At 34.1% G+C, this 22545-nt stretch overlaps 4 protein-coding genes across 4 annotated transcripts; 3 read left to right on the top strand and 1 right to left on the bottom strand.

Annotated features, from left to right (window-relative positions):
* Positions 1 to 14319: 14319 nt before the first annotated feature.
* On the top strand, positions 14320 to 15976 carry K460DRAFT_386599 (efflux pump antibiotic resistance protein; the record flags this gene model as incomplete). Its single annotated transcript, XM_040935609.1, has 4 exons — positions 14320 to 14516; positions 14568 to 14924; positions 15114 to 15708; positions 15746 to 15976. The coding sequence occupies 4 exons, from the start codon at positions 14320 to 14322 to the stop codon at positions 15974 to 15976; spliced, it is 1380 nt and encodes a 459-aa protein (XP_040788881.1).
* Positions 15977 to 17670: 1694 nt separating this feature from the next.
* Positions 17671 to 19226, top strand: K460DRAFT_386597 (uncharacterized protein; the record flags this gene model as incomplete). Its single annotated transcript, XM_040935608.1, has 2 exons — positions 17671 to 18671; positions 18714 to 19226. 2 exons carry the CDS (start codon positions 17671 to 17673, stop codon positions 18901 to 18903), a joined length of 1191 nt encoding a protein of 396 aa, XP_040788880.1. The 3' UTR covers positions 18904 to 19226.
* Positions 19227 to 19242: 16 nt separating this feature from the next.
* Positions 19243 to 20138, top strand: K460DRAFT_123077 (uncharacterized protein). Its single transcript, XM_040926634.1, has one exon. The coding sequence runs from the start codon at positions 19550 to 19552 to the stop codon at positions 20009 to 20011; it is 462 nt and encodes a 153-aa protein (XP_040788879.1). The 5' UTR covers positions 19243 to 19549; the 3' UTR covers positions 20012 to 20138.
* Positions 20139 to 20266: 128 nt separating this feature from the next.
* On the bottom strand, positions 20267 to 22466 carry K460DRAFT_282673 (uncharacterized protein; the record flags this gene model as incomplete). Its single annotated transcript, XM_040928586.1, has 2 exons — positions 20267 to 22097; positions 22150 to 22466. 2 exons carry the CDS (start codon positions 22464 to 22466, stop codon positions 20267 to 20269), a joined length of 2148 nt encoding a protein of 715 aa, XP_040788878.1.
* Between the last annotated feature and the right edge of the window lie 79 nt (positions 22467 to 22545).

The raw sequence follows: 22545 nt of genomic DNA, 5'->3' as shown, positions 1-22545 counted from the left end.
TCTAGTTGCTTAGGCGTTTATTACTTCTAACTAATTAAGCTAGTAGATGCACCCTACTAAAAGCTTAAGTAGTATAGCCCTTGTTTTTTCTATACTTATTATATTTTTAAATATATAACTTTTATTTCTTAACTACACCTTCTTGTATAGAAAATAGACTCTATTTAGTTAGTAAAGTATAAACGTAATATAAAAGTCCTAGACTACTAGCAAAGTAATTAATTTGCTTTTTAGAACTTTTTAATGCAAATGCTAAATAATTTAGCTACTTCTTCCTATTTTTTAATAGTGCAGTATTTTCTTTCTAGCCCTATTTGTATTGTTAAGGCACCTAGATCTTTAAGCTATATATTAGTATTATAAACTATAGTTAATAGTTTTCTACTATATACTTACCTAGCGCTTATTAGAGCTTAAGGGCGCTGTTAATTTTCTTTTATACACTGCTATGCTATTATAATATTATTATCTTCTTTATTGCTATTGTTAGTGTTAACAATATTATTATTTGCAGAACTTTTATTATCTAAGCTTTTATTTTTATTATTACTTTTAGCTTTTCTTACTTTTTTAACTTTTTTTTTTTTTTTTATTTTATTTTTTTATTGTTCTTCCCTCCTTCTTGTCCTTTTCCTACTTTGTCTATTATTTTAGCAGCGTTTTTCTTTTTGTTATTTTTTTGTATAATTTAGCAGTTATACTAAAGTTAGCATTATTTTTAAAATTAGAACTAGAAACAACTAGTTTCTTCTTCTTATAGGGTAGGGGCTTAGGCGAAATAAAATTAAGTGCAGGGAATTAAAAGCAAACTACAGTTTATAGTTAGCTATTAATATAATTATATTTAAGTATATTATATTACCTGTTAGCTCTAAATTCGCTAGCGCTAGGTTACAGCATTTAATAGCAATGCCTAGGTGTCTTTCTACTTTAATATAAAAACTAGTAGTAGCTACTAAACTATTATTATATATAATTAGACGTAATGCTAGCGCATTAAATATCTCTAGCTTACTAGAAATATACTACTCCCTAGACTTTTTTTATAGTAAGTTAGCGACAAGTGCGTTAAACTTAAAATACTATAGCTTAATATTAAAATTATTTTTTTTAAGCTAATCTTAGCAGGCGGCTAATATTAACTTAAATAATAAAAAGTTCTAGGCGACTTTGTAGTTTACGTTGTTTATAATAAAAATATTTATATTATTAAGTATTACTTTAATATCTAGCATAATAAAGCCTATTTGCTTAGTTACTAATACTATAAATATATTTAAAGCAGTTAAGAATAACTGCTTGCATTTTACTTTACTTAGTATAAGTATTAGTATTTTATTACGCACCTTACTTTCTACGTTCTTATATTCTCTTATCTTAGAAAGTATTAAACTTTATATAATACTAGCTATAGCTTTGTAGAATTCTGCAGAGATATTTATATTACGCAGTTAAAAACAAGCTATAATTTATAGCAATTCTATTAACTTTAGTATATATAGCAACTATAGCTTATTAGAATAATTACTAGTGTTTTTAACTTTTTTATATAGATTTTAACGCTTAAAGAAGTTGACAAAGCTATTAATAAGTATAGTAAATTAAGTAAAGTAAGGCTATAGCCTATATTATAGTTACTTAAAATATATTATTTAAACTAAATATTTTTATATAAGCTCTATACTATTGTATGCTTTAAAATAGACTTTAGTAGTTTTTATCTTTATAATCCTAACATGCTTTAACTATATTAAGAGCTGTATATTATAGCAAATAGCGTTTATAAGCAGTGCGCGCAAAGTAGTACAATTGCTAAAAATATATATTAAAAAATAGACGCGAGCTGCTAGCATGCACGTATAAGTTATATTATATTTTTATAAAGCACTATGCTTGCTACGCAATAAACAAAAAACTGTATATACTTGCGTTACTAAGTAGGCGCTTATAAAAATAGCGCAAAGAAATTAAGTAATTAGCAAAGTATAATAGAAATATTAACTACTTTAAGTATATAAGGCGTTAAATAGCAAAAGTACTTTTTATAAAAATATCTTAGTATATAAGTAGAAGTAAACCCATATTAGATATATTACACAAAAAAAAGGCAAAAAAAAAAAAATTAATTATACTTAAGTCTTAGTAACTATAAGCTAATATTATATTATAAACGCGACGCACACAGCTAGACTTAGTAGTATAGAAAAAAATATAGTTATTTATTTGCACTTAAATAAATACTATTAGCTTTAATTAAAAATAGTGCAAAACTATTTTTGCTTATTTGCAATATATATATACTGCTAAGCATACTAGCTATTTACCTAGGTATATAATATAAAGTTGCCTATACACATTTAGTATTTAAATAGAGTAGGCATTATACATGTATTATCTAGTATTAGTCTATTTTTTAAAGGCATAAAAAGTTGCAAACATAGTCTAGTTTATATATATAAATATATATATATATATTTTTAGTTATAGTAGCTAGGACTATAAAAATAAGATAAAAATAATAATGCAAAGCAGGTCTGCTAGTAAAGCTAGATGTATACTATCTTCTATTTCTTATAATTAATTGTAAAAAAAGCTAAAAAAGCTACTAGCGCACAGTAAGTTTACTAAAAAAGCTAGAAGTATACTATTTTCTATCTTTTGTAGTTAGTTTAATTAATTTAGTAATAATAAAAAAAAAAAATATTAGTTAGAGGCATACTTCCGCAACTTAAAATAGTTATATAATAAAACCTAATTAAAGCTTAAAGTATTTAAATTGCTATTAGATTTCCTAAAATTATATAAGCTTGTAAAAAATACCTGCACTACAGTTAAAAAAAAACTACTTATATTTTTGTATATTTGCGCGCAAAGTATATTGTATTAAAATACTATATATTGCACTAAGTACTCCTTTAAAACTATATTATAGTAAGCAGTAAGCATTTCTTGCGGTTGTATAAGCAATTACTTATAATTACTAGCTATTTTTATAAGATTCTTAGAGGTTTAATAAAGCTCTATCTAGTAATTATTTAACTAGCTTTATTAGAAGTCTCTAATTAAATCCGCAATAATCTAAAGCGCTAGCTAGCCTTTAAAAACTGCATTAGAGCTTTTAACAGTTCTTACTTTAAGCTCTATATGCTAGCTAATTAACAATACTGCTTCTAGAACTAGTATAGCTATTTTAGCTAAAATATTTTTGCAGTTATTAACTTTAATATAAGCTTTATATATATATTGCTAGGCTAGGAAAGCTCTGCTTATAATAGTAAAATGCTTACAAACGCAGTAGATTAAGGCTTTAAAGCGCTAATAAGCAGATATTATTTAGCAGACGCGGGCTATTTAAATAGTAATATATTGCTCTGCCTATATAAAGGTATACAATATTATCTACAAGAAATTAGTTAAGCTGCCTAAATACCTAAAAACAAAAAAAAGCTATTTAATTACTGTTATTTAAGCTTCTATAATATAGTTAAGCAGACATTAGAGTCTTTAAATAATACTAGAAAATCTTTAATTAGCTGTACAAGTTCTTAATTTAAATATAGGTAAAGCTTGTATATACTCTTATTGCAGTTTATAACTATATAAACTATTATTACTATATAGATAAAAACTTTAACAAGCTTAATTTGTAGCATTTTTGCTAATTACTTTTTTAATTGTAAAAGCGTTGCTGCTTGTTGCAAGTATACTATTAAATAACTAGCAAAACTTATCTTTATACTTAATTAGCTAGTGCTTAAACTTTTAAATATTTTTATAAACTTTAAAATACGCCTCTAGCGCGGCTAGATTGCCTATAATAATACTATTAGTAGTAATACTAAAACTAGAAAAGTTATTAAGCTTAACCTAAACTTTCTAGTTTTTTTTAAAGCTAATAAAACAGCATTTTAAAATTAGGCACTAAATAGGCCTTAAAGCGTCCCTAAAGCGTGCAAGTAGTAGTAAGGTTAGAATATTACTAAATATAGTATAAACTATTAAACAGTAATTATACTAATATATAGCTAAAGAAGCTGCGCGTTTAGCTATTAATATACAAACTTAGTATTATTTCTTTTATAGAATATAGACTATTACTGTACAATATGTAGTACTTATATAAAAACCTATACTAGTTTTACTAAATATATGTTATATTATATTTGCAAAAACAAAATATAATACTTATTAACTAATATAATTAATAACGCGGACTTAAATGCACTACGTTCTAATAATATACGCTTTCCTAATAATAGTACTCTAACACTTAATAAGTGTGCAGGCACTATACTAAACTATTTTATACTATATAACAAACGTAGTGCTAGTAAATTAAAATTTAGTAATAGCCTAATACTAACTAAATATATAGGTCTTTTGTCTATATCTACGCAGTTATAGAGTTAAATATTTAAATATCCTTGTAGGCGAGCAGCTAGGGAGCCTTTATTAAATATACTATAAATACAGCCTAAGTATGCGCACGCTGCGATATACTATATATAGCTAACTAGTATAAAGTAATAGTATATAGTAATTTTAGTAGCAAGTTTAATTATGCGTTTGTATTATAGCTCTAACGCATTTAATATACTAAAAAAAACGTATAGCGTCTATTTAATAACTTATATATAAGTAACCTGTATAAAAAGTTGCGCTTCTAGTCTAAATATTAATAGCAGAATACTATATCTAGTATAAGTTCTAGTTTTAAAGAAGATATATAGATACACAAAAACTTTACTAAAATTTTTATTTTATTAATTTTATAACTAAATATGCATATCCTAATCTACTAGAATATTGTACTTTTAATATTATTCTTAATTAGCTACTTTCTATTTTAATATAATATAGTATACGCACTTTGTTAAACTTTTAACAGTAAAGTAAATAATAAAAATTAGGTATACTACAAGCTATATTTAGCAGACTAGTAGTAGAATATATAAGCAAAATTGCTGCCTAGTGCTACTATTATACTAGTTATTCTAGCAGTAGACAAAACCTAACTATTTATATACTAAGGCAATATATTAGCATAGCCTATATATTTTATAATTAGGAACCTTAGTTGTAAAGCGCAAAAGCGCTAAAGCACTTTTAGTATAGTACTAGCTAGGTTTATACTTTTAATAAATAATAATAGTACAAATATAAAAAGTCAGGCATACTATTACTATATAAGTAAAATACTAGCTTGTAAGTACTGCACTGTATTAAACTATTACTAACTATAGCTAATAGTTAACTACAGCATTTAAGCATTTTGCTATTACAGGAATATAACTTTAATATACTAATAGTAAAACACAGCACTATTACCTAGTACTTTATGCTATACTCGCAGACTATAAAAAGCAGGTTTTATTAACTAGTATAAAAAAAAGTTACTACTGTATAAAATACACTATCCTACCTAACAATTAGGAAAACTTATTAGAATTTTATTTATAGCAAACTAAACAGTATACCTGCATATAACAGGCTAAGGATATAGATAAAAGCTACAATAACTAGGTGTATTATATTAATTGCTTTAGATAGAAATATCCCTACTTTAATATATACTAATTTTTACCTACTAATACTCTATACTTATTACTTAAAAGTTTAGTTATAAATATAATTAAATAGTTGTATAAGTTACTTAATAATATTTATTCTAATTATTAAAAAACTAGAGATAGTGCAAGGGTTACTATTAACTTTAATATAAGTACAAAGTAGTTAAATAAGCAATTTTACTAAGTTAAGTACAGCAATAAGCTTAAATAATTTAACAGTTAGCAACTATTTACTAATATAGTATAGTAGACTAGGAATAAACAAAAAAACCTAGTGCAATAGTTTATACTTATAGTAGCACTACTCCTAATATATAAAGCTTTATATGCGCTATATTTTATTTGCGCTATATATAACTTTGTTACTTTTATATAGTATAAAAGCTACAATACTAATATAATAGAGTATATTAACTCTTTAATTGTCTAGTTAAATATACTTAAAAAAAAGTTTTGCCTCTACTACGTAGGCAAGCGTAATAGTAAGCTATACTTTAACTACTTAAAATAGCATGCCTTAACGCATATACTTAACAATATCTAAAAATTTAGCGCTTTAGATAGAACTTATATAGGCGCTAATAGTAAAGCCTACTATATAAATATAGTTAAACAGTTCTACTATATAACAAATAAGAAAAACTTTTTAACCTAAATTTGCTTATATAATTTTAAAAAGCTAGCAGTATTAGCGGCAGAATATAGAATAGTAGATAATCTAAGTAGACTATTAACAACAGTTAACTGCAGGGAAAGGATATATTTAACACGTTTATCCCTCCTATTACTATACTAAAAATTAAGCTAGTTAATATATAGGTTTTAACTAAATATAATTATACTACTACTAAAGGAAGTTGCAATACAATTTGCTATAGTAGATTTTGTAAATATAGCTACTATATTTATTTACTAGAGCTAGCGCAAGCTCTTAAAACTATTTAGTACTTTTTAAAATAAAAATTGTTAAAAGTCTAACTTATTATAAGTAAATCGCCTTAAAGTAAAAATTTATTTTTCTATTTACTATTAGATAAATAGTAGCAAAATCTATAACAACCTAAACTATTGTAAAAAAAATATAATATAGTATACTTTAAATTAGAATAAGCAGAATGTATAGCAAAAAGATTTTATCTAAATTTAAAAATTTAAATTTAGCAACTATTAACAATAGACTAGGATAGTAACTAATAGTTGCGTTATAGCATAGCTCTACCTACTTATAACTTTTATTAATATAAACTACAGTAACTGTAATAAAATAAATTTAGAGTATATAGGAGTATTTGCAGAAGCACTTTAGTTTAATTTAAATAAGAATATTAATAAAATGTTAGGCATACTAAGTATATAACGCTAGTAAGCTAGAAACGCAGCTACCTGTTATACGCTATAAGTATTTAAGTTTTATAATTTATTTACTATTATCTGCCTAGCGCACTTAGTATTAAAGCATATTATTACGCCTTTAAATAGAAACTTATATTTATACTATATTAATAATTACATTAACTAGGACAAGTATAATAGACTGTACTTATCTACGTTTAATATTAAATAGACAAGAGTTATTTAGAAATATAATATAAAGTAGTAAAGAACTAAATAAATATATATAATCTTATATTAATAAAACAAGTTAATTTAATTTACAAGCTTAAGTTTTAATACTTTATACTAGTTAGTTTTAAGTATTTAACTGTAGATAAATAGCGGCAGTAGAAACGCAACTATAAAAAACTATACTATACTATTCTAAATTATTTTTTCTAGTTTTGTATAATTAAAGATATTCTTTTAAATATTAAGCTTATTTATAGTATAGCTTTTAAGCTTAGGCTTAGTATTTTCTCTAAGCTTAAGCTTAAGGAAGATACTAAAGCGCGCTTTATACTTTTATCTTTTTTATAGTAAAAAAAAATAAAGGCGCTTATAATATTATACTTATAAAATACACACATAAAAGGTAGTATAAATAGTAAGCTAAAAAGGCACTTATTAACCTAGCTTATTACGCGACACTTTATACTTATTTTAGTAGTAGTAATACTAATATTATTAGCACAGTTTTTGTTATTTAAGTCTTTGTCCGCATAGTAGTAGAAATAGTAGTAGCAATACAGTTTATTAAATATTGCTTTTAGTTTTTTTGCTCTAATCCTTAGACGCAAAAAAACTAAAAGTAATATTTAATAAAAGTAAAACTAATATATACATAAATAGTAGTATATAAATAGCTAGTAATAAGCAGGTAGTTAGCAGGCAGGCATTACGCGACACTTTATACTTATTTTAATAGTAGTAATACTAATATTATTAGTACAGTTTTTGTTATCTAGGTTTTCGTCCGCATAGTAGTAGAAATAGTAGTAGCAGTATAATTTATTAAATATTACTTTTAGTTTCTTTGCGTCTAGGGATTAGAGCAAAAAAACTAGAAGCAATATTTAATAAAAGTAAAACTAATATACATATAAATAGTAGCATATAAATAGCTAGCAATAGACAGGCAGTTAGTAGGCAGGCGTTATATAACACTTTATACTTGTTTTAGCAGCAGAATAAAATATTTAAAAATAGTTAAATTTTTGTCTGCATAGTAGTAGAAATAATAGTAGTAGTATAGTTTATTAAATATTGCCTTTAGTTTCTTTGCGTCCAGGGATTGGAGCAAAAAAACTAAAAGCAATATTTAATAAAAATAAAACTAATATATATATAAATAGTAGTATATAAATAGCTAGTAACAAATAAGTAGTTAGCAGGCAGGCGTTACGTAATACTTTATACTTGTTTTAGTAGTAAAAAAAAGTATTTAAAAATAGTTAAGTTTTTAGCTACTCTAAGAAGATTTTTATTATTATAACTAGTAGTTCTAGTATTAAAGTACTAGCTTTTAAAATTAAATAAGTAGAACTTAAGCTTAAAAAAGATACTAAAGCGCGCTTTAGTATTTTTTTTAAACTTAAGCTTAGGGAAAACACTAAAGCGCGCTTTAGTATTTTTCCTAAGCTTAAGCTTAGTATTATAGGCGTTTTTATTATTATTAAAAATTTAGTATATGCTCTAAAGAATATAGTTAATATTAAAATAAATATAAACTAAAATAGTGTTTTATAAGTTTTTGCGCGCGCTATTACATTGCAGTCCTAGCAGTATTAGTAATTAGTTATTACTAATAAAAAAGCACACATACTATTTCTATGCATAGCAATAAGACAAATAGTATATTATCTAAAGTAACTGTCTAGATAAGTAATAAAAGGGAGTACTTTATAAGCATCTTTTTTACCTGCAAATTAAGTAAACTTAAGCTTAATAAAAAACTTTATTAGCTATTAAGTAGTATTATAAATATAGTTAAAGTTCTATATTCTTGCAGTTATTAAAAAACTAAATTAGGTAAAAAACGCTCTTACGCTTCTATAGTAGCTTTATAAAAAAATAGTATACTAATAAAAGCTTAATACGCTAGACTGCATTAAACCTTAATATATTAAAAATCTAGGGCAGTTTATTATTTAATAGCTTAAACTATAGACTTTAGAAAAAGGCTGCTTTGTTTTTTAAATTTAAAAAGTGTTTCTTTGTAGTAGTGCAGGTATAAATAAAAAGCTATATAGTTTTAGCAAATAATATTTTACCTCTATAGCTGTCTACTTCTAAAAGGTAAAAAAGGCTAGTATTTTAGTAGTTAAACAGCAATTTAAGCTTCTATAGCCTTTTTTATAATTGTATACTTTTAACTCCCTACTAATACTTTACAACCAGCTATAGCTAATTACTGCAGTTACTAGTACTAGCTATGCAAGTTTTTAAAATAAGTATTTTTTTTAAATTTACTATTGCAATAACTAGCTTTCTGCCTTATAAACCCCTCTAAATTAAAAAATAAGCTATAGCTAATAGTGCTCTATAGTCTGCCAGCGTCAAGAATAGCGTTAGGCTAAATTATAAAATATACTATAAAATACTAGCATAAAATGCAAAATATATACTTAAAGCACTAAAGCTATATATTTATTATATAATTATATACGTAGGCGCAGTACCGCTATTTGCGTTTCTCTAAGCTACTAATATTTTATACTACTATATTACTATTATATTAATTACACGTAAATAGGGCTAGGAGTATACTTAACCTTTTTAGTATAAACTAGCTATTATTTGCACTACTGCACCTATAAGTAATACTTTAATGCTAGAAACTATCTATAAATAGCAATATTTTAGCCCTTCTACCCTACTAAATAATACTTAAGCCTGCACTATAGTACAAAAATGCAGAAATATAGTATGCCTAGCAATAAATTAATTCTGCAAAAAACTGCATATTATAAAATAAAAATATAATGTATTATACGCCTAAGTTAAACAAGGCATAAAATTGCAGGGGATACTATACTAGTTACTTTAAATAAAATTTACAAAAAAATAAATACAATAAATAATAAATATTGTAATATTAAACTATAATTTAATTTTTAATTAAATGCCTGTTTATAAGCAGCTTTGCGCAGTTACCTAAATTACTATCTACTATAATTATAATGCTACGCAATACATCTGTATTTAAAAAATACAGAGTTTATATATACTGCCTAATATTAAATACCCTACTGCATTATATATAAACTACAGTAGACCTATAGTACTAAAGCATAAAAAATTATTAAGTAGCGCTAATAATATATACAAACTATTAACTATAATGCTTTATATAATAAATAACTCTAATTAAACACTTATATAAATAAGATAGCTATTGCAACCTAGCCTTAAAAAAAACATACTAAACGTTAATAAGCTAAACTTTGTTTTGTTCTTAAAAATACTAAAAAAAAAAGTTAGCTTTTAGAAAAATAATAATAGTATATATTACTATATAAAAAATAGAAATAATTAAAGATAAATGCAAATATTAACTAAGTCTTAGTAGTATAGTGTACTAGAAGATATAGTTAATTTAAAAAGAAATAGACTAAGCTTTGCAATTAAACCTTTAGTATAAATTTAAATACTATATATTTAACTGCCTATTTATCTTGTAGTTGCTTTTTCTACTATATATATTAATTTAGTTTACAATATTCCTATATTATATTTTATATAATACTATATATAATCTATCTATCTTTACGCACATTCTATAAACTTAATAAACTATTATAAATAAGTACTAGTGCCTTAAAGTAATTAAGTTTGTAGAGATAGCCTATATTACTATAATACTAATACTAATAGTAAACAATTATTAATACTAATAGTAGACTATAAACTACTGTTTTTCTACTAATAAATCTGCAGCGTTTATTAGCTTTACCTGCTATACTTAATAAAAAACGCGTATACTTTAGCCTTTATTCCTACTAGCTATTTTTTTAGGAGTTATTGCTTCTTTTTTTTTTAGAGTTCTGCTAATGCTAAAAGGTTTACTTTATTATTACAGTTCTACAGTCTGTGCCTCCTATACTATTATACCTAACTACTATAAGTATAGAAACTAGAACTTATTTATTATTATGCAATAGAAATATTATAACAGAAAAAAAACAAGCTATTAGTAAATCTAGGAGTAGTAAAGTTAGTTCTAGTTATAGTATCTAGTAGCTAGAATACTAAGCAGTTATAAAAAATAAAATATACTTTAGTGCTATTTTAAGTATATAGTAACAGTTTAGATAAGGATATTAAAAAACTATTAAATGCTATTATAATGCTATTAGCTTTATAGCGTACTTAAAAGGCTGCTTTAAGTAGCTAAATATTAACTAGTTTATAGTTATTAATTCTAAATAACTGTATATTTATACTTGCAACTAGCTATAACTATAATAAAGTAAAGCTAATTAATAAATATAAAATATCTAACACCGCTACGCAGAAAGATATATTTATACTAGCTTTTTTATAGCAATATTAATATATATTAAATACTTGCAATATAATTATAAAAAAAAGCATAGCTAATTTTATTATATAGTAAAAATAGTAGCCTAGCTTTTGCCGCAGATACAACCGCACCTATTTAATTTTTTTTAAAATATACTATAAAAGAATATAAAGCGCTAGGCTAAAGTTAAAGTACTAGTAAAATATAAAAATACTTTTGCTAAAGCTAAGATTATTTTAGTAACTTAAATTATAATAAATAATAGTATAAGTGCAGATAGGGCATACATTACTTTATAAATAAATTCCTACTATAACTAGTTTATACAGGTTGTACTTAATGCATAAATAATAGCAAAAAAAATAATACTGCTATAAGTTTAAAAAATAGTTCTTTTATAGCTATGCTCTAGTGCTGCTTAATAAATAAGTATTATAGTTTACTATAGTAAAATAGTAGTTAACTATACTTTATTGCAAATACTAAATATAGTTAGCAATTTAAAAACGCACATAATGCAATAAGCTAAAAATAAAGTTAAAAGTATATATATAATGCTATACCTAAAGCAACGCAGTATAACAATTAGTTAGTTTTTAAATAATTTTACCTACCTGCTAAAGGACCTAAAAAATGCAAGTATATCTTCTAAATATATAGAGTAAGAATAATAAACCTGCAGCCTAATTTGCTATAGTTTATATACTCTAGTATTACTACTATACTTGCTAAAGCTTTTTATACAAATAAAAAATAAAGACTTGCTATTATAAGTTAGTTAAAAAACTACTTCTAGATACTAAGCGCAAATACTATAGTACTAGTAAGTATAATAATATACTACACTATTAATAAGTACGCCAAAGCTAGTACTAGAAAAACTATACTATTTTATAATTATATAATAAAAAGTAAATATATACAGAATAGTATATAGCGCATAATTAATAAGACATAGCAAACTATAATACTATTTGCTAAAAATAGAACTAGCTAAGTTTATTAAAGCAGCTTATTATATAGGAGGCACTGCGCAAAGAGATTGCTATATATATAAATAATAATAATAATAATAAACTTGCTATAGCTATTAAAAATAATTAATATAATAATAATATTAATAATATTATTGCTATATATAATCTAAAAGAAGGGGAGTATTATATATAGTTAGCTTAATAATATAAAAAAAAGCAGCAACTTTACTCTAATTAAGTTAAAATATATTATATAAAAAATATAAAAGTATAGTATTATATACACAACTACTATTAACAATACTAACTAAATTTACTTATATAAATATATATCTAAATACGCTTTTTATCTAATAATATAATTAAAGTTAACTTTAATTATAATATAAGCGCTGCAAGCTTTATATAAATATATAAACTAAATAATAATGCCTAAGCCTAGTTTTAAAATAGTAATAATAGATAAAGTATTATTATAAATATAAACTAGTATACTTTTACTAAACTAGCCTAAAAAAAGTACTATACTAAACTATATATAATAATTATTATACTTATAAAAGATAAATAGGAATAGGAGCTAACTAAGTATTAAAAACAGGCTAATATATATAAAATACAGGTAAATAAGTATATAATTAAAAATAGCCTTATATAAGCATGCAATAATTCGCTTTAATAATAGTTTAGTAATATAATTATTAATATGCTTTATTAATTATACTACAATTGCAGCTAGTATATATAGTATAAAACTATAAAAAATAATAAAATAAAGCAAAATTCTAAATTCTATTTAGAAGTTTATAATAGGCGCTTAAATTTAATAAAATATATACTGCTATAAAAGCTATTAAGCAGGATTTATATATACAACTTTTATTTAATATATAGTATAATTAGGCACTATAAGCAAGCTTGCCTATTTCTGCAATTTTATTAAAGTAAGTAATACTATTAAGGCAGGCAACACTAGTAATATAGGCAACACTAGTAATATAAATAATATTAGTAATATAAGCGACACAAGTAGCATAAGCAAACTATATAAAATAGTTAAGTAGTACTAGCTAAAGTACGCAATAGCAGGCTAAAACTAAAAAATAAATATAAAGTAAATATAGCAAATATCCTAGTCGCGCAGATTGCCGGCTACTAGAGCCTGCTTAGCCTACTATACCTAAGTTAAATTTTCCTAACATAGTAGTAGATATTAAAGTAAAATCTACTTTTATATAAAGCTCTTTCTAACCCTAAGTTACGTAAGGGCGCAACGTAAGTAATAAGTAAAAGCTTTAAACTTGTTGTATAAATTAATAACGAAGGCTTCCTAGCCTGCAGTTAAACTACGGTAAAAAGTCTATATTTAACAGTTAATAATAAATATAGCTAGCTGAGCTTCTACAGAGCGCTTCATGCTTACAGATAAGAGACGAACACGTCTAGAAGAATCCTACATCCTGGCTAACTGTAAACTTTTAAATTCGATAGGCAGTATGTAGGTTGATCCGTTGTGACGTTGGTGAGTGGCTAGCAGGATATCAAAGAGGAAGGTACCAAGCATAACGTCAGTTCAGATGACACCACGCCGTTTTGTTGCATCGCACCTAGAGGCGCTCATCTCCCACGATACACCTGCGTGATCACAGCTCCATAATCGCAGTTCTGTTGAATCAAGCATTGATAAGAGTACCATCTCGACCCCCTTTCAGCTTGTCTTCAAGTACCACCACCTCACGTCGTTCTCTGAAGACCACATTGTGACTCGCGACAGCTCATAATGGCGACACAAACGACAACGATCGATAGCGGTGCAGCAGATGCTATTCCGATGCGAAGATTTGGCAAGGAAGGTTCGGATGCCGAGAACAGCATGACGATGCCAAATAGGAGACAAGGTATCTTTTCAGATACAGACAACATTGAGGAACTGGAGCCTCGATCTGGGTCAGCGGAAGAAACTCGCGATTACCCTACTGGTCTCAAATTCTGGCTCGTAATCATCAAACTGGGCGCATTGCTCGTTCTTGGCGGACTGGACACCAATATCGTCGCCACTGCTGTACCAAGGTGCGTGTAGTAGAACTATTGGAGAAATAGAACTAATTTTCTTCGCATCAGCATCTCCAACCACTTCCATACGGTAGCCGATGTTGGTTGGTATTCATCAGCCTTCAGGCCCTGCTCCTGCGCACTCCAATTCATTTTCGGCAAAATGTACAAGCTTTTCTCCGTGAAGCGCATCTTCCTCCTCGCCAGCGTCATCTTCTTGCTGGGAAGCTTGCTGTGCTCAACAACTACAACGTCGGCTATGTTTGTAGCCGGCAGAGCCATCACTGGGGTTGGCTTCGCAGGCATTATTAGGGGCTTTTTCACCATCCTGACACATATTGTACCTCTTCGTAAAAGACCCTTTTACTGCGGCATGTGGGAGGTGTCGAAAGCGTTGCCGTGCTCGGCGCTCCCATCCTTGGTGGAGTGTTGACGCAACCACTTGGCTGGCAATGGTGCTTCTGGATCAATCTGCCCATTGGAGGCGTCACTCTTCTGATGATCAAATTTCTCTTCTCCGATCCAAAGCCGAGCATCAAAGAACATTAGTTTCCGGGACAAACTTGTTCAGCTCGACCTATTGAGCAACTGACTTTTCATTCCTGGTCTGACCAGCCTCTTCATTGCACTTTCCTGGGCCAGCACCAAGTATCCCTGGGACGACGGGAAAGTCATCGGGCTTCTCGTCACCTTCGCCGTCCTCATCGCAACTTTCTCTCTCAACCAACGGCGCGGTGGTGATACTGCGGCATTACCGCCACGCATCATGAAGAACCGCAACGTCATCGCCGGCGCCATTTTCACAATGTGCACCAACAGTGCCATTAATGTCCTCGAATACTACCTGCCGACCTATTACCAAGTCGTGCACGAGTATTCTCCGAGTAAAAGCGGTTACATGATGGCCCCGATCGTTGTCGGAAGCGCGCTCGGCATGTTCCTTTGCGGATCTGGAACGAGCATGGTGGGTTATTATACGCCTTTCATGCTCTTTTCATCAATTACTATGCCTATCTTTGCAGGTCTAATCACAACATTTGGTGTGAACACGGACATTGCACGACTTATCTCATACACTGGCGCATCCGGATTGGCAAGCGGAATTGCATTCAATGCACCAATGAGTGCGGTACAAACAGTACTCTCAACCGAAGATGTCTCGCTCGGCTTGTCTATCGTACTGTTTGCTCAACACTTTGGCCCCCGCAGTGTCGATCGCTATAGCTCAAGTGATTTTCACGAACCAGCTCTCCTCAAATTTGGCTGGGCTAATTCCCAATCTGACATCGACGGATATTGGAAACAATGGCTTGATGGAAATCACGGGGCGTGCACCGCCTGCGCTGCACAATGCAGTGCTCGCAGGAGTCAGTCGAAGCATTAGCGTAAAGTGGTATGTTGCTGTAGGACTCACATGTGCGACGCTAGTTGGGAGTCTGCTCATGGAATGGCGCTCTGTCAAAGAGAAGAAGACTTGAGTAAGTGAACTACCATCAGGTAAGGCTAACGATCTAGGTCACGGGAAGAAAGATAGAACCAAACAGAATATATGTGTAACATGATCACTCACACATAGTATGATTTCTCCATCCAAGCAATCGACCTATGCCGCGATGATGATGTTTGGAACCATGGTTGGCAACCTCTCGAATGCAGCCTATCCTGGAAGAATCAATGTAACTATAGATATCTCCGCACTCAAAGTACTTTTACAGAATTAGCGATGGCTCAACTAGGGCGTAGGCGCTTTGGAAACCCTCTTTTCTTGATTTGAAAGTAAAGTCAACGCTAGGAGCGGATTATCCAACGCAGTACAGGAAATCAGTATAAAACTATACTTCAGGTGCTATACCCAGCACCTTAACACATTCTTAACGTAGTAATGTATAATTTACATTATATAATAGCTATATTAGCTCGCATATAGTAGCATTTTGCTTAGAGGCTACATTACCTGTATACTCGCAAGGTACGTATATTAAGACTAATTAAATACATTAGGTATGTGCTAAGAGTAGATTTAACTGAGAAATAGCGCAAAGTCTAGAGATTGTCAAATGCTATAGGAACAAAAAAACAAGTCTCCCGTATATCGTTGTGAAATACTAGGTTCTTACTGTCTTTATCCATGCTCCAGGCTTAATGATGTAGAACGCTGTGCGTGGACTATTGGGTGACCCGCGTTGGCGAAGACTATCGCATGCGCTGCATGTTGAGGTGACCGAGAAGTTGTTCGCCACGTTTCCTCTCTCTCCTTTTGGATACCTTGCTTTTCCGAGGGTGAATGAATAGCTCACGTGACGTTCGCAACGATTACCAACCCAAAAGGGTAAACAATGGATGGCGATAAATCTCAAATCCGGTAGAAGGGAATAGCTTCCAAGAAAGATCTTGACAATCAACCATATAACTAAAGTAAATTACGGTAATAGATGGAACACCGGGCCGGGGCGCAACGGCGGGTGGATCGCTTGAGCAAGAATGTGCCCAGTTGTACCTGCATTCAAATGTGTGACATATATCTAGAACGAGGGATACTCATTCCTGAAGTCCGCCGGCTCCCTCAACACCCACAAGTCTCAAGCCTACGTGGGGCGAGCGGGCGGGTTTTCTCGTCATGCTCGGTGTTCGCTAAGACCCTACCTCAGACTCAGCTCGCGCCTTGCTCCAGCCGCCGTTATTCGCCTTACCTCCTACACCCGCGTCTATGGAATGCAACTCATATCAGTTACGGATGTCCGTTGCAGAATGTTAACAACACAAGCTTTGTTAAGCTCTCTCAAAGCCATATAAGCGTTTTAGGCTTGGCTTCTAAGGGGAGAAGCTTGATGAGGTATCCATGACGAGGCAGGCGACGGACGCCTGGGCGTTTGCGATCGCCTATAACAGTTGAGATGCACCCCTCAACATGAGCACACGACCCTTATCCTCTTGCAGAAATTTTCCCAGCACCCAGTACGACGCCATCGCATTCTTTTGATTTGCCTGGCATTGGCATGTTTCGGGTTCTCTTGGTCTGAAAGTCTCATCTAGCCGTTTGCGTTATCTCTATGCGCGTCAACACAACTTTGCGATAGCGACACTTGGTTCAGACCATGCATTTACCATACACTAAGAGACCTCTACCTATGTTGCATACCTCGAACACGTCACGGCCTACCGAATAAATACAATGAAGCTCCCGACCGAGCTACTTCTCCTCGCCCTCACGCACCTCGCCTCCTGTGCCACCCTGCGACCGCGCAGCGCCAACTTCGCCTCCGTTCGTGGCCTTACGAGCCTATCTACCGACCACTCGAGCAACAACGATGTTCTTCGACCCGAAAAGTATTTCCACGAATCGACGTTCCACTCACACTACGATGGCCGCTTCGCAGAAGCCCAACTACCGCCCCAGACACGCGCCTTCCACCTGCGACTACTCTTGCGAAGCTACATGGACACGATGGATATCATCGGTATAAGGACTTGGATAATGCATGGCTGTTTACTCGGCTGGTGGTGGAATGGCAAGATCCTGCCATGGGACAGCGATGTGGACGTCATGGTAGACGAACGGTCCATGGCAGAACTGGGGAATTGGTGGAACATGACTGTACACCATTATACTGCCAAGGATCTTGGGATATCAGCAAAGGACATGGAGAAGCCCAAGATACCCCACAGCGTAGAAGATCAGAAAGCCCATCTACGCAAGCTGTACTTGGAAAAGGAAGTTTTACGGAAAGGCAAGAAGTATCTTTTAGAAGTAAACCCACACTACACGAACACGAGTACAACGGATAGACACAACGTCATCGACGCACGATGGATCGATACCGCGACGGGGCTGTACATTGACATCACCACCATCCACGTAGCACCTACCCCTCCCGACCCACGCGATCCAAGCTCTCCCTCGTCCAACGTGGAAGATGAAGACATTTTAATGTTCACTAAAGACCAACACGCCTACTCGCACTATCAAATCTTCCCCTTGCGCCGCTCAACCTTTGAATCCATCCCCGTCCGCATACCCTACGCCTACGAGTCCCTCCTCGCCGAAGAATACGGGCTGGAATCGTTGACGGATACCTGGTACAATGGCTACGGATTTGATCCTGACACGCATGAATGGGTTATTGCGGAGCCGACAGAGCAGCAGAGTAAGGAACTAGCGGACAGAGAGGCCATGTACATGGCGTGGGCGAATGGTTGGTACAAGGGGCGGCACAGGAAGCCAAAGCCCAAGCCAAAGCCAAAGGAGAGGCCCAAGCCAGAGCCGAAGCCGAGTCCAAAGCTAGCAACTGGGACAGTTGTTGCGGAAGCGCCTCATAGTACTGGCGAGGGCGTGCATGGGGATAAAGCTGGGCAACTAGGCGACGGACGTTGGCCGCCTGGACCAGGAGCAACCACGAAGGCATGAGCTAATGCGTTACGAAACCTATCTTTGCTAGACACTGTTGTAGAATTCTGCCTCTTCTGTACACTACTTTGTACCGAACTAGTGTAACTCTCTTAGAGAAGAGAAGGACTGCGACGCATAAACTTAGTCGCAGCAACCATGGACCTGAATCCAGCCAGCCTCTCGTATAGATTGCATGTTAGTCAATAAGGGTACTGCACAGCGTTACCCATCTACACATCACTTCACATCGCATCAAGACACAAGTTGTATACTTGGTAGATAGAATCAAGTACGCGTTAGACAAACTTCTTCTTAATCTCATAATTTCCAGCTAAATCCTCTCACAACAAATCTAATGTTATGAGTTCCTAGCGTTGAGGGCAAGAGCGATACAGGGTCTACCTGTCTATACAGACAGACATACTAGTGACCCGTATATACCTTGCGAGATATAACATATGTTGTCTCAGCTCCCGGGAGTCTTAGTATCGCGATGCGTGTTCCTCAGATACTCGTGAAGCCGCTAGATAAGAAGTGTAACGCAGTGGCTTGGCCTAAATATATTCAGACTGGCCTCATCTATCATGCTGTCTGAGCATGTTAGTAAATTCACATCTCCAGAATATCAGTATAACAATGTTCAGCACAGCATAAAAACACAGCAATGACAGTGATTACCTCCATTGCATTTCATAATAATCTACAACCACACGAAGAGACCAGCCTTGGGGTGAATTGGTATCAAAGTCCAAAGTCCGGTTCCTTCTTCATCTACACGTGTCAACATGCTGTTTGTGCGCCAGAACAGCCCCCCAATTCCAAGTCCAAGCAGAACGAATTGGGGGAACAAAACAAAAAAAAATCCCGTGTATCTCCAGCTATGCTCTCTCTCTCTGTCTCCTATCAACACTCGGCTCAGCCATCTTCTCCCCATACACTTCCTCAACATCGCAGCCCACTTCTCAATATGACCCGCTCGTGTGCCAAATCCAAAAAAGAACGCGCGCCAAACCGAAGGAATGGATGCCATATACAGGCTAATTACACTTCCAATCGACTTTTTGTGTTGTGTGTGTGTGTGGGTGATAAGAGGTATACGCTTGAAAAGAAAACGACAGAACAGTAGCCTGGAGATGTACAGTGCCGTGGAAAATATATAATCAATTCGATTCGATTCATTCCCGAGGTAAACGCCAGAAAACGCCGCCCGATGGTTGAAGCGCAAAATCCAAATGTAGTGATGGGCGCTGAATATGCGATGTCGAATAAAAAACGTCTAGCGGTCGGTAGACACGACGCCAGCGATGATGGGGCGCTGCGAAACGTGAAACGCAAGAGAAATCCAATAATTAAAAGGATATGAAAGCACAGAGCGGACAGATCAATCTGATCCTTTCTCGTATTTGACGGGATGGAAGAGCGTCGGCCGCATGCATAACCGGCCAGTTCCAGCCTCTTCCTCAGCTGGCCCGCCCTTGTCATTCTCGCGCGAACCAAGCCACCTTCGCCACCACTCTGAGCTGAAGCCTGCATTGTAGTAAAAGCTGTTGCCCAGCTGGTTATGCTCGCCCCAGCCGAAAACGCTGTCGGTGGGTTTTGGGGGCTTGTTGAAGGTACCATCGATGTTCTCGAGTGGCCAGTTGTGGTCGAAGTAGACGGGGTGGGCGGCGTAGACGGCCTTTAAGCCGTGGTGGAATGCGACTGATGGCGGCCACATCTCAGGGAACATGTGGTGCTTCATGAGATACGTTTCGCGGTGCATGAGGTCTAATAGACGCTTAGATAGGCGGGATACGGTGATGATGGCGCAACGTCTTGGGGGTTCTGGCAACTCAAGGTCGTAGCCAGTTACGTCGTCGCGGAAAACCCAGTTCGTCTTTGCTGGGTCGAAGATGGGGTTGAACGTGATGATGTCGGCTTCCTCGCCGACACCCCACTCATAGTTGTCTTGGAGGTAGGATCGAGGGGGCTCTGTTTCTGGGGGACTGGCAAGCATGCCTGTGTTCTCGAACTTGGGTGGGCCCCAAACGGGCTTCTCGTCGCTGTTGTATAATTCCTCCTCCACCATTTCAGTAAAGTTCTTCCATGAACCGTGGAGTTCTGGAATGTAGTAGCGGGAAGAGCGCTCCCACAGACCCTTGCGAGGCTGCTTCTTGGCCCACTCGCCGATCTTGTTGTGGAACTCGTAGTAGTGGCCAGTAAGGCGGAGATCCATTTCCCAGTTCCAGTAGAAGTCGTACTCGGGACGAGCTTGCGAGAACCACTGTAGAGCAAAGTGCGCGCTGCGGTATACAGAGTGAACGGGCGCCTTGGCATGGTTGTAGACGTTATTGGGAAACGGCTCGGGGTAGTACATGCGCATTTGCTGCTCAGACCAGAGAGTAGCCATGCCCCAGAACTCCTTGGGAAGATTGTCCTCGATGACCTTTTGGTAGATCTCCTCCGAGGACCAGATGGGAAGGCTATCGTCCTTGACGTGGAGTAGGAAGTGAACATCGTACTCGCCTCCAGACTTGAGGGAAAGCTCATTGATCATGGCTCGGATAGTCAGGATTTGGTAGTCGGTGTACTTGTAGCCGGTCCAAGTGCGGAGAATGTAGGCGTGTCTGGGCACCTTCTTCTTCGCAGGCGCCGACTCTTCGGTTGGCTCAGTGGTGTTCTTCACAAAGCGGTGCTTGTTCTTCTCGCGGCAACGCTTTTGGGCAGAGGCCCAGTTGACCTTGCGGTAATCGACCTTCTTCTCCCAGCTCCAAATCTTCTCAGAACCAGCCTTTTCCGACTTGGCAGACATGTCAAGGCCGCCCTCATCGCGCGAGTAGGAGTAGCCATAGGGTCCCAGGCGACCAAAGCGCTCGAAGCAGACTTTGTCGTTCATGCCAAGCTCCTCGTACGAGCCGAAGAAAGGTGCGGTCATGTTTTGAGGAATTCCAGGGTATGCGTAGATGTCGGGCAGGTCGACCTTCTCCTCCTCGTCGAGAAAGCACTTCTCAACCGAATCGTGGTCTTTTAGGTAATCGGCGGAGTCGAAGTTGTAGGGGTTGAAGGGAACAGGGTCGAGGGGAGGCTCCTTGTTATCCTTGGACATGTGCGGCCACTTTGGCTTGATGTTGTCCTCTGGGTTGGGGCTCTGCGAGTACTTGACGAAATCCTGCTCCGACACCCATTCACCATAGGGTACGATGGTACGAACACCATTGAAGAAACCACTCAATCTAGGCCAGTCAGCAATGTGGTTTAGTATTTGATGGCATGCTGTGTGCTTACCGAGGATAGTGTTCCCAGTGGTACTGCTTTTGGGCTTCGCCTTTCCGTTGCTGTGCGTTCCATCTGTGCCTTCTGTAGATGCCTGTTCCGAGCATGGAAGCCAAGACGACGACTGTCACGACGAGGGTGACAAGGCGGGCAAAGGACAAGCGTGGGCGCTGCATGCGACTTGCCCAGGCGGGCTGGTGGTATTTGTTGCCCCATGACTTTGTGCCGAAGAGTGGTAGAGGGGATGGATTCTGACTGTCGCCGGGCACCTTCTCGTAGTTGAAGCGCGTCCGTATGAACAGCTTCCCGGGGTTGAAGCGCGAGGCCATTGTGGTGGAATAAGGAGGAAATATAATGCTGTACAGCGGCTGTTGCTTATCGCATCTGCGGCCAAGGCTGCGCAGAACG

This window comes from Cucurbitaria berberidis (assembly GCF_010015615.1).
Source record: "Cucurbitaria berberidis CBS 394.84 unplaced genomic scaffold K460scaffold_3, whole genome shotgun sequence".
In the NCBI taxonomy this organism is placed as follows: domain Eukaryota; kingdom Fungi; phylum Ascomycota; class Dothideomycetes; order Pleosporales; family Cucurbitariaceae; genus Cucurbitaria; species Cucurbitaria berberidis.
Note: the sequence above shows the minus strand (reverse complement) of the source record. Positions and strands in the feature narration are given on the sequence as shown.

Coding starts and splice junctions, on each gene's coding strand:
- K460DRAFT_123077 (XM_040926634.1), top strand. CDS start 19,550: ATGACAGTGATTACCTCCATTGCATTTCATAATAATCTACAACCACAC.